This window comes from Charadrius vociferus, unplaced genomic scaffold (assembly GCF_000708025.1).
Source record: "Charadrius vociferus isolate BGI_N301 unplaced genomic scaffold, ASM70802v2 scaffold162, whole genome shotgun sequence".
Taxonomy (NCBI): domain Eukaryota; kingdom Metazoa; phylum Chordata; class Aves; order Charadriiformes; family Charadriidae; genus Charadrius; species Charadrius vociferus.
Genome location: NW_009647236.1, coordinates 2278519 through 2291556, shown reverse-complemented (window position 1 = coordinate 2291556; position 13038 = coordinate 2278519). Strand labels below are relative to the sequence as shown.

The following is a 13038-nucleotide window of genomic DNA, read 5'->3' as shown; positions in this document are numbered from 1 at the left end:
AAAGTAGTGCCACCCCTCTCCCTGAAACTGTTAAAAATAAAGCAGGTCTTTCAAGCCTTGTGTTATGAAAGCAGCTTGGATATACATGTTCCATGTTCTTCAAAATAAGCAGTATTTTGGCTGTTATATGAAGACAATTATAGGGATTGTTTGTGTGAGTTTGCACCTTTTATGGTGGGAGAACCCTTATCAAAATCATTGTCCTGGTAGATTAATAAATTCTTATACCCAGGGTTAGACTACGTTAGACAGAATCAAGGTTATACATCTTGGTCTTGAGCAAGTCTGTATGGACCAAAAGCTTAGAGACCCACGATAAGCTTTTGTCTGCATTCCTAGGAGTTTTCTGCATTGGTATTCATCTGTTCAGCTATTCCCTTTCAATATTTGTGCTGGGGGAGGACAAACCACCAACGAGTTCAAACAATGCATGACTGTCTGGGAACCTCCTGCCTACCCTACTGCCACTGGAGTTTGGAGCGAGTTCAAAGAAAGATGCTGGAACCCACGCTGCCAGAAGAAGCTTTGCCTACAGACAGACGTCAGCACTGCTAGGAAAGGAAAGGAAGGAAATAACCCGTCCCAAACCACCCGTCGCTTAAACATTATGAACCTGAAATTACCAGCCACAACTAGAGAAGCATCTTCTTGTAGCAGTCACTACAACATCCATACTGATGGTGCTGCCATCTCTGTTCTGGTCACTGCCCTTTTCCCAGCAGACCACTTCTAATGTACAACCACCAGCAAACCAAACATAATAAGAATCATGTTTTATTCCCTAACACCGGGAATTGAGATCTATGCCTTCTAATTTGGACTTGTCACTGGTGTGATGGCAAAGAAAAACAAGTAGGCTCACTAGTTTGGTGTACATGAGATGCCGATGCACTTGGTTTTGCCCAAATTAAAGGTAGATTAACTCCTTCTCATACTTTTTACCCATAACTACAGCTCCTTTTTTAAAAAAAATAAAAAAACCAAAAGAAGCCTATTACCATCAGCCCAGAAACCCTAAGAATAAGAACTCTTGTGATCTTCATACAAGGTTTCCAGTTGAATGGTCTTGTCCAAAGACAGAGATGGACAGAAATGTAAACTTTAACTAGTGCACCTGAAACATTAGATTTCAACTATATTGTACATGGTATTTTCTCCCACAGTGCTGATTTTCATTCCCATATTTAACGTCCATGTCTCAAAGACCTAATGCTTAGACAGCAAGTGAATATCAGCTTCTCTGAGATCATGACCTGTTCAAACCTCTGAGCCACATTTCTGACCCATAAGTGTTGTGCCTTTGAAATCTGAGGCCCCCCTGAGGCCCCAGGAATACAGCAGCAGAATACAGAATTCAAAGAAGAATCAATAACTCTATTTATTCCATGTCTGTTAGTCATGGTATGAATTTATGTCATTTAGGATTTTTCTTACTCCACTGGTGATTTTGGGAGTGCACAACTCATAAGCCCTGGTTAAAAAGTGGAATAGAGCCTGGAGAGAGAAGGTAGGCTTGACCTCCTACGGCTGATTTGCTCTGAGGGAGTACTTGGTCCTTCTACGCCCAGGCTAGAACAAGCCAACCAGAATCAACTTACCTATCCTGTGAAACAGGCATCCACCACTAGGCATCCATACAAGATGGCAAGCTGCAGACCGTAAGAGGGCATCATTTAGCACAAGTTGATAGCCAGTGAGGTCATGACCGGGATGTTACATCCGTGAACTGGACATAGTGATGACCAAATGGCCAACCCCTCCCTAGCCATTAAGAATTTTACTTTCCTTAGCCACAAATGGCTGAATCACTCTGCTGACTCAAAGCGGGGCCTATCCCATCTCAGAGACAGCTCCGACTGAGTCAGGCTGGGATCAGCATGCATCCTTTACTCCTACCAGCGCTCTTCTGCCGAGGCACAGCTGCCACCGTTCCCTGTCCAGACACCCCACGCATACACACACTCCTAGCAGTTTTTCTGCTCCTTGGGGAATTGGTCTTTTTTCTTTCTTTCCTCCTGTTATCTGACTGTGCTTCCTGTCAGCTGGGTTACCCATTATAAATCCCTACTGAGTAGACTTACGTGAATAATGGATTTTGTGGATAAGTGGACAAACGAAAAAGCTGGAGATTAAAAAAAATCCCTCTTAGGTCAATCCAAAGTGATAACATTTTGGGGATCTGGCACAGGGTTTTAAGAAACAATTGTTTGAGGTTGACCAAAGCATCACCCTCAACCACAAGTGAAAGAAATAATCATTTAAATTTGGGGCTGTTTAACCCTTTCCTGAAAGACGTTTTATTTAAGAGTTAGATGTGTTGATTTTATGTTGAACATTTCCTTTAGAAAGTATTTGTAAAAGAAACATTTAGACAGTTACAGAAATGTTTTCCCTTTTGTTTTTGAATAAAACTATTTACCAAATGTATCTACTGAAAATCTGCAAGTCATCATCCCAAAACTGCACTTTTCAGCAAACATTCTTTCCTAAAAAAAGTTTCCATTTTCCTTTACAGCATTTTTCTTTCATAAATCAGTAGTGATAGCCAGAAAGACACCAGCCAAATAGCTTCAACAAGAATGAGACTCATCAGTTACTGTGAATGGGTGAATAATACCCTGTATTTTCAAGATCCTATTCATCCTGACTGTCTCTAGTTTAGGGATCTGATCCTATATCCTCAGGATCCCTATATCCTGAGGATACAGGTCGATTTTTCAAATCTGCTCAGAATTTTGGCTGAAGTTTTGACTATACGTCACCTTGAAACACAGACCAATCTTACTTAAAAATTGGTGTCAAAACATCAAGACACCTAACGCGATTGCATATCTGTCAGGCGGCACAGCGAGCCAATTCCCGTCGCATATTCCCCAGCTCAGGTGTAGTCTCTAACAGCTACATGACTTGCGTGGCAGGTTGCTGCTTGGCTGGTCCCATCTGGCTTTGCCCTACAGCAAGACCCCTTGCACAAATGTGCCTGCCTCCTCCCATAGCAGGCAACAGGGAGACTTTGGAGAATGACGTCTTCTTGTGTGGACCCTGTGGGTCTCTCTCAGTGCCTCCTGTGCCAAAGCTGCGCCATTTGGAAGTGCTTGATTCAGGATAGAGGCAATGCAGACAGCAACACCTGAAGCTCAGGTTGCTTGCTGCTTCCTGTTTCACTCGGACGTGATTTTGCAAAACTTCTTCTCTGCAACATCTGACATGTTTTTATAGTAGGATGACAGAAATTCTTAACAAAGGACGGATGTTCCTAACGCTGAGAAAACAATCTTTCCCATCCCCCCCACCCAAATCGTTCTAAGACGTTGGTGAATTCTTTTAGCTGAAAATTAACACCACTGGCACATAAGATTTCAGCCTGAATGACTGGATTTAAATTTGTTGGTGTCATAAACTGAAAGTGGATTTAGAGCAGCAAGAAGCAGGCAACCTTAACAACAAGCACAGCTTGCTGTGCCACCTTTTAATAAAATATTATCTGTCATCAAAATTAGCCAACTCTCTTAAAAATTCAGTCTTTGTGGTCTTATTTTTCTGCTCCCCTGCAGTCTGCTCCTAAGCTCCAACTGTATCCATGTATAATCTATAGGTGTTTTGCAGAATCGAGTTACTACTCTTTGAATTATAATCTCTTTAAACAAGGTTAGAGATTTCTGCTTGGCCAGCTGCCACTTACCTCTGCCATTTGTATTCATGACATGATCATGACGGACCTGATATGCCATAACTGGCATAACCTGTGTCATCATTTGCACTCTGACAAACTGTGTGAAAAATGTTACAGAGGCAGAAAGATTGGTGCTTTACACATGGGCTGAACAATCAGTTTGTGCAGGTGTCAGGGACTGTCGGAGGGACAGGGAGGAGGAAACCGCACCCTTGTGATTATGATCACAGGCTCCAGGTGACCCAGAAGACTCTCAGTGATGGACAGTAATGAGGAAAAGAAAGAGAATTAGTAATTCTGTGAGGAGGTGCACTGTGGGGAGACAGAGTAACAGCAGGGAAGCAATGCAGTGAAAAAAATGAGCAAGATGAAGGGGAGGAAACAGCAAAGAAACTGAGAGAAATAAACATGAAATGGGGGAAAGAAACAAGGACAGGGAAAAAGAGCCAGCACAGGACAAGAAGGGAAGAGCACTGAGAAGTGTTTATACAGATAGATGCACCAGAAGCCAAGACGTTGCAGTGAATCCCAAACAGCTGTCATGGAGGAACCTGCAGCACATCCACATTGCTGGAGAGGAAGGAGAACAGCAAAGGGTCTCACCGTGAATTTCTTGTAGAGTTCATAAGTGAGGAGAGGGTTGGGCAGTTCCCTGAAGTACAGCTTGCAGAGCGACCCCACGCAGTGGATGTCCTGGAGGTAAACTTCCCTTGTCAGATCCGGACATTGGTCAGAAACAAACTCTTGTCTGAAACAATATGGAAACATAACATCTTAGGCAAATAAGCATTGTAGCATCCCAGTACTCCACCCCAAGAACTCTTTCACAGCTAGAAGAAAAAAACAAACTGGAAAGCAGGGATGCCTCTGCAGCCTGGCTCACATTGTCTCCTGGGATCAGGCCCCGAGGTTTCAACTAGTCTCTGGTTTCCCTAACATAGTCACATGAGTGGACCCCAAACTGATATAAAGGGATTGCTTTGTCTTGAGAGAGAACAACTCAGCACTTGTCCTAAGACCCTCCAGGCCTTTCCCATTAATAGATGCAGAGGGAGATAATTTTTTTCATTGTCATGGACTAATCCCTGTAATGTCGTATTTCCCTGTTACCAGCTTCAGGGACAGTTTATCTTCTGCATCACTGTAGAGCTCTGTTAGCCCCAGTCTATGCCTGAGAGACTAACAGTGAAAAGGTAGCAGCAATGTGACCGAATCCCTCTGGCACTCAGACAGACTGCCCTTACCTCAGCTTTTGTATGTTGGATGTCACTCCTGAGAGGCGGTAGATCCCATCCACAATGCCATGAGTCTCAATGAACTCCGCACAGCTCTTCAGCACGTAGGGGACTAGGAGAGGAAAGCAAGTCAAGATGCCCCATGAACACACACTGAGAACTTCCACAAGTAACCACAGAGGAGACAGTTTCATGAAACAATGGCAGAGACTCTCTGCACATGCAGGACAGGGTACAGCAATGGCAAAAATACAGGGCAAACCAAAAATAAACCCCACAAAGTGGCTGTAGCCAATTTGCAAAGTGAGGATATGCTATGGTTTTGCCATGCCACATTCATTGATGTATAACAACGACAGACCCTGAAGTCACAGAAACATTGTGAGAAGAAAGGTAGGATTTCTCTCTCCCTTTTTCTTTTCTTTCCAGAAAAAGAAGCAATTTCATTCTAATTGAAAGCATGAGGTAAGGCATGAGGTCCTGGGAACCTCCCCCCTCCCCAAGATAGAGTTCCAGCCTCACTGAATTGTGCCAAAAGGTCTGATTGGCTTGGATAAAAATCAGAGAAGCATTTGCACTTCCATATAAGCCTACATACCCACAGTTTAGTGCTCATAAACTCCCACAGAGGGGGTATAAAGTTCAAATATTGACTAGATCTGCACACTGACAAAATCTGACATTAGCTTCAAAAGAACTCCATCAACATAACCAGCCAAAGACTTAACCAGCCTTAAAGCTGAGAGGAGCCTGAGGCACAACATTTACATCCAGACCTGGACCCAAAGCATATGTTTATTTTTTCCCCATTATATAGGTATAGGAAACCTTCATCCTCTTGGTCAGACCAAGCCTCCCTGTCCCCAGTACTATAACAGCCCTAGCTATAACAATAACAGTAAGAGAGCCCTTCCTTATTAGGTGCTAGAAACTACTGTGTATTTAACGCAATGCTTCACACAGCCATAAGCCCAAAAGTCAGTAAATGCAGAAGTTAAAAGTTCCCTGCTGTAATGCTGACTCTGCTGCACTACACATTCGGAAAGCTGTATGGAAGAACACAGACTAAGCCATACATTTGACTGGAAAGCCAGGCATAGCAATTACTGCATCTTTGCAACACCACAGAGATAATGCCTCTGGCTGGACCTTCCCTGAGTTCTTCTGCTCAAAGCTCAGGACCATAATGACATATTAACATGTGCTTCATCAGGCGGTATCCAATAACAGCACTCCAAGGACAGCTTGAACAAAACCCACATGGTACATTATTGTATTTCTCACGGGTGCCACTGAGGCCAGAGCCAGCTCATGGGTGGACTTGCCCCTGCCAAGCAGCCCAGGGCACAGGCTCTGGTAAGGAGGCTCCCAAGCTGGTGCCTTCCTCAGTGGCACACTACTACTGAGCCCAGTGGCTCAGGGAAGTGCTACCCTTCTGCCTCCCGAGTCTTACTGAGGGAGGTAAAGAGGTCCTTCCTGTGTGTCCCTTCTCTTCTCTTTTGGCCAACCCAAATGCTGGAATACGCGAAGCATCAGTGATTACTTGGAATCCTGAGTGAGCCAAACAGACTAATTCTCCTCAATTAAAGAAGCCTTTCCAAAACAACAGGGGAAATTTCACTTCATGTTTTTTTGAGCATGGACTCAATGGAGGTATATTAGTCATGCTGTGTCCCACTTAAAGCCCTTAGGCTGATTTTTAAAACCCTTGAGTTGTTGGGCTAAGACTAACAGCTCAGCTTCTGGCAGGGGCCCTAGCCTACTACAACAATGTTCATGGGAAACCACGAAATCACCAGCAAAACAGGTGAAGCCTACAGAGTCAAAGCTTCATCCACAGCAGTCACAGGACTATAGGATTCTCTCTTCTTTTGAGAAGGCACATCAGTATCTTCCAGAAGGAACATGGGAAGCATTCCTTTCAGTGCCTACAGCACCTGCCGCCTAAGAGGACTAGGTGATGGGGAAGGAGACAGAGCAAAAGAAAAGTATGAAATTTCCTTAAAATCCTGCCAAGAAAAGCCCAAGTGACACATCAAGAAAGAGGACCTTCCTATCTCTGAGTAAGACCTGATTATCTGTAACTGCAGTAGGGAACTCAGATCATATGATGATGAGCATGCTAGAGATAAAAAAAAAAAAAAAAAAAGGAAAGGGAAATGACTTCAGGCCTCTTCTTCATTTCTGTCTGGTCGGGCTGTACTGTCTTCGTAGCAGGAGCTATGTATACATGGCGTATTAAGATTTCCTTCTTGGTAGGGGCCTCTGGGAATAAACCTAATGCAAACAGCAAAAATGAAAGCTAGACAGATCCATGTTCACTTCAGATCCTTTTGGGTGGGAGAATGGGTGAACCACTCCATGCCACCTGGAAAAAGAAGAATTAATTGAACAGAAAACCTATCTGATCAGGAAAGACATATGACAAAGTTTGCTTAAAAATTAAATAGTCTTTCGTATAGACAAACTTCATATGATGGTGCCTAGCTGCCACGCAAAAGGGGCCCATGCCCCCAGTGCCCTTTGTTAGATACTTTTTTAAACCTTAGTGTTAATAAGCACACCAACTAAAAATGCACAGACTGATGTTTGTTGTGACTAATTTGACCCCTTGAAAGTAAGACCTCTTAAATCACACTACTTTTTTTGCTGAGTTTTAAGTTTACTTGGGATAAATTAGGTCAAGAGGCCTCAGGCAGGTAAGCAAATCTCCTGTACTCAAACTAGAGAAGGCTAGATCCATCTGTTGAGGACTGGCAAGCAAAAAAGGGGCCTGAGGGGAATAATATGTAGCAAATGTATAAAATTCAACCCATTTATAAAAGATTCCACAGTAGAGACAACCTATAGACTGCAGATAAACAATGTGCACTGAGTTCTGCCAGTATCTCTTACTCCAGCCCTGCAGTCTTCCCTGCTTTTCCAGCCCTGGGCTTCTCACATATCTCTACCAGTGCCCTTCACTCATCATGCACATGATTTCCTGCCTCACCGGGTCTTTGGCTCTTATGAAGAGAAACAGCCAGTTACGTCAAAATGCGTGGCGGTTTTGTGATGTCAAAAAAAAAATAAAAATCCCACATAGGACACATTTCACTTGCAAGCAAAAACTACAGACTTTGACCTCAGATCCCTGGAGGTGAAGGGACTGCATCAGCTTCCTGCAACGCAAGCTCCTAAATGCAGTGCTTATATGAAACTGGAGCACAATAAATATTTTCTTTCAGCAGAACCTACAGCTCTGAAATTCTTGAGCAGCTCTGATCTCTGACAAAGCTGAGTCTTTTGGGCACTTGGGGGAGGTGAAGTTAGAGCGGCGGTGAGCAGCTCCCTCCCACTTCCAACCGTCTCTATAGTGGTTTGATTATTTCGGATGTGGCTCCCAATGAATGAAAAAAACCCCTATGATCAACCCTGAATGCAGGAAACTATAGTATGTGCTTTACAACAGGACTCTATCAGCATTACAGGGCACATGTAAATCACAGAGCCAGGTCTCTCATGAAGGAAGATTGGATGTGGATGGGGATTTGTAGCAGGGGTGTGCATGTGCATGAAGGCAAAGAAAGGGGTGGGGGGGTAGGAGGTGTCCAATCTTGACACTTCTATAATTAAAACTGTGCTGGAGGCTTAGAAGTTGGAAGAGGCAGCTGGTGTCACACAGACCCTGCTTGTTCTGCCAGACAGCCAAACTGTCCTCATTTAAAACTACAATAGAAACCAGATGGAGGAGGAGAAGAGAGCATGGAGCAAGGCATCAGTCATAAGGGAAATTGAGTTATAAACATGCTGCACACAAAAGACAATACTTCTCTTCCCCTAGACAAAAATAAACCAGAAGGGCAGTCTCAGTAACTCGTTCCACTCTCACTGGATATCATCTCCAAGCCCAGCATACACAGACATTCACCTTCACCAGGGTCTTTTCTGTGACCACAGCTCATGCCACCTCCTTTACACGTGTGTGTGGCTCCTGCTAGGTCAAGTATTGCGCGCCTCCTTCCCCTCCCCTCCCCTCCCCTCCTGAACCCACCAGCTTCCAGTGCCAGCAAAGCAAGATGCTCACTCTTTGCCTGCCTGACAAAGGCTTCATCTGGCACAGGGCTGACCATTTCAGATCAAAGCCAGGGAGACCTTTAAGCATGCACCTGACTAAATCACCAGGCAGCCCTGGTAGGAAGGAACGGTAGCAAGAGAGGGAGTCATCCCATCAAATGACTGGTGGAGGGATGGCCTCCTGGTCTCCCAACAAAGCCAGCAAAAAGCAAGAAAGACCCTGGTCCAGCAGGAGATGAAAGCAATGTCCTGTAGCCTTCAGTGCTGCCTGACAGAAGAAACTTTTAGTCTGCATGGGCTCCAGAAGGAGTCTCGGGAAGAGGTTGCTAAGTCAGCCTCCCAAGCCCGTCAATGCAAATACTGTCCAGTAAGACTGTGCTTAAAGCTAGCTAACCCGGACTGGGTCTTGCATTCAGGGTACACAGTACTGAACCGGACTGAATAGCAGCAGGCTTCATTTTTGTCTTTACCCTTCTGCTGTTCTTTCAGAGGGCTCCGTACAAGGATAAAAATTAGTGACAGAACTACTCAGGTCCTTCTCAGTGGTTGGTTTATACCACATGGAGGAGGTTTCACGTCCTCTCTAATTTTATTTTTATTTTAGTTCAAGTAACAGGAGGATAAATGCAGACCTTTCATTTCACCTGAAACATCAACTTTTTCATGTTTGAGTTGCAGGAAATAGTTTGAGGGGTTTTTTTTATTTCTTCCAAAAATGAATCCTGTGCTATAAATAAAAAGGTGTGAGCATTTTTATTTCACCATTTTGGTTTTGTTACATGTTAGTATGTTTTTTTAAATTGTCTTCCATTGCCCTCAATAGTAGTGCATGCTTCCTATCATGCTATGTCAATAACATGACAATAAAGGTCAAAATAGTCTCTTGTTTCAATTTAAATGACTAAATTAGGAAATATTTCCTCCTAAAAAATAAGTGTTTCAGTCTGTACTAAGCAAGAGCTGTTATTCTGTACAAACAAAAATAACAAAACAGTACACATTTTAGAACATACTAAAATACTAACTTGGCCTCCTAATCACAGGAAAGGAACAGCATTGTATAAATGGCAACCTACGTGAAAGTCAGTATCTCTGATGTGACATTTTTCTGCATTTCCTGATGCTTCCTACTTTAAATCACGAGCTTTAATGCTGATTCGGTAGATTTCTTTCTTCTTTTTTTTTTTTTTTTTTTTGCTGATCTTGTCTGATTTTTACTAGGCATAAGGTTGGCTGAGAAACAGATTCCAGAGGAGATCAAACTGTGCTCTCTTCCCTGCAGCTCACCCGAGCCCCAGTCCAGCATGGCAATATCAGATTTCCAGTTTGCTTCCCAATGCATAGCCCTAACCTGTGGCAGCGAAGGATAAATCCTGCCTTTCCCCCAGGCATCCTCTCCTTTGCCTTCCACTGCCTCCTTGTCAGCAGTGGCCAAGTATGGAAGGGACCACAGCATTTGAAATTGCTGCAGAGGATCTCTCCTGCTCAGAGATGAAGTGTGTTGACAGAGCTGGGGATGGGGAGGGTTCACCCTGCCTGGATGTAACTGCTGCAAGGACAAAGAGAGGGCTTCAGTCTCCAGGACGTCTACGCATACTTTTCACCAGCACTAAATTCATTTTATAGAAGTACAAAAAATAAACTGTCTTACCATCAAATTCCAGTGTTTAGTTTGGCTGTTAGCACTGAGCTACTAGAACGCCCCCTATGCACACACACACCTGTGTTTGAATAGTGTGAGATAGCTAAACAACACCAAACATGCTTAAAAACAAATCACCTTGTTAGAGTCCTCCTTGCCTCTTCCCCCTTAGCTGCCATAAACACAGTTAAAAAAAAGACGAATAGCTGGCGCCGAGGTGATCCTGTCTGCATGGACAGCACAACTGAATCACCATATAAGTCACACTCTTCGTATTTTTTTTTCCTCTACTTCTGTGGGAAACGTCTCTGCAATGTCACGAAGGTTAGGACAACAGTGCTGTTCCCTGTGATGAAAGCACCGTCCTGGACACAGTTGTGATTCTGGCGGGCAAAGATGTAGGAAAATCTCGAATCTGTCAGATGCTGCGAGCCATCACCCTCCATGGCCTGAGTAGGAAGTGGAAACGCTGAGCACTGTTCGGGATGTGGCACGCTGATTTTACGCAAAGGCATTTCAACACAGCCTGCAGGCCCAGTGTGAGTTTGAATGAAGTCAATGGCATCACTATCAAGGGTTTTTTTTCCCATTGATATTATACCCAGCTTACATCTCACATGTCTAAATATGCCTAAATATGTCTAAATGTAAGAACACCTGATCTTTCAGAGTAGGTCTGACAACTGTGATGTTCCAGGCAGAAATGAAAAAGCCCACAGCAGACCTGGCCAGCTCATCAACAACACACATCAAAGAAAGCCTAAGAGAAAGCACTGTACAAGCAGACATTGAATGCTGACTCTCAACCCCGGCGGTCACCGTGTCCCTCTGAAACGTGACTAGTACCTTGACATAGCTGGCAGATTTTGTCATGCAGGCACTTTTGAAAAGAGGTTGTACTAAATAGTAGAACAGTTTTGTTAGGGAAACATCCTGCTGTGGGTTTCCTGCAAATAAAGACCAGATAACCGAACAGGATATCTCCACTCCTAACTTTTATGACTGTGTGGTACAGCCACCTCGGAAAACAGTGGCTGAGGTTCTGCAGGGTAGGACAATAAGCTGTGCATGGCCTCAGCTAGCCATTTGAATCCTAACAACTCTAATCCACAGCAGATTAGGGTGGGTATTGTACGGTGTTTTGTTCACCACAGCAAAAGCAATTGGGGTAATTAATTCTGGACATAGGCGTAACGGGACAATTTATGCTGTCTCAGAAAAGGGACAAATGTATAAGTACAGAAAAGATCAGAATAGTTTTGAAACTGCATGTAATGAATTGGCCTCCATCTTGGTGAATGCCTAGGTACTATGAGGACAAGAAGGCTGTGAGGCAGGGATTCTGCTGTTAACCTTGTTTCTGACAACATGTACTAAAAACGCTACCAAATCCAAAGGTGGTGTCAGAGGCTGATGGAGCACAGGAGTGAGTGGGGCAATGCCGATGCTGCATCTCGAGGGAGCTGGGAGAAGCAGTCTGCAAGGGAAGAGAACAGGTAAGTGTTGAGCGCTGGGATGGATGGCCAGTGTTTGTAGGCTCCATGTGAAGTCTCTTCAGTGCCCGCTGTCTTTCATCCAGATGAATCAACAAGCTTATGGGCTGCAGGTGTCACACTGTATCATGTTTTCCTTCCTTTCTTCACTCTCTTCTTAAGCATGGACACCAATTTAAGTCATGCTAACCTACTTAACTGTTGGCAGCAAAGCAAGGAAAATATATGGACTTAGTAAGTTTTTTCCTCCTCCCAACAGCTTTTGATCTATATGTTTTCATCTACGAGGGCTTCAGAAGTTAGAAAACAAACAGTGCACGGTCTCCATCTTCTACCTGAGCCTGCTAGCTGATACAGACTTGCTCAGCTTCTTACAGTCCCAAAATTATTCTGGAGATGACCTGTAAGCTGTTAAACCCATTTTTTGACTGTAAAAAGAGTGTAGAAACCAACACCTCCTTTGACACGTGGGAACTCTTACATGGGATTCTTAGGATCCCAGAATCTGGAGAAAGGCAATTCAGGGGTATCAACTGCCTGGCTGTCAGAGTTTGTTCCTTATTCCTTTTCAACTCAGACTTTAGTGTGCCACACCATAGGGATTCCAGGTTTCTCCTTACAAGGAAGCCTTTTGGGGCTGTTAGAAAGAAATTCTGGGTGCTTAAATCTTGACGTGCATCTGAAAAATACCAGTTACTAGTTGAACAGTTTTGAAGTCCTTTGTACTGTGCCTTTCACAAGCACCACCTCCATACACTGAAATCTATAGCAATCTCTGTAGAATATAGAATTTGCCTGTGGTTTCTCTGGTTTTCTGTCATGCTGTCTCACTGTTAGACAGATCCTTAGTCCACTTTCATAGTGATGGCATGCTGGTGACAAAGCAACTAATTCCCAATTAGATGCTCTTGGGAGGCTTCAGGAAAAATGATGCTGCTG

At 43.8% G+C, this 13038-nt stretch overlaps 1 protein-coding gene across 1 annotated transcript in view; it reads right to left on the bottom strand.

The window, feature by feature from the left end:
* The window catches only part of ARHGAP31 (Rho GTPase activating protein 31), a 55866-nt gene that overhangs the window by 14438 nt on the left and 28390 nt on the right, over positions 1 to 13038 (bottom strand). Inside the window, exons 2-3 of the mRNA XM_009879907.1 lie at positions 4918 to 5020; positions 4277 to 4421 (exon numbers count right to left, since the gene is read on the bottom strand). Coding sequence (XP_009878209.1) covers positions 4277 to 4421; positions 4918 to 5020 — 248 coding nt within the window. The remainder of the gene's footprint in view (positions 1 to 4276; positions 4422 to 4917; positions 5021 to 13038) is intronic.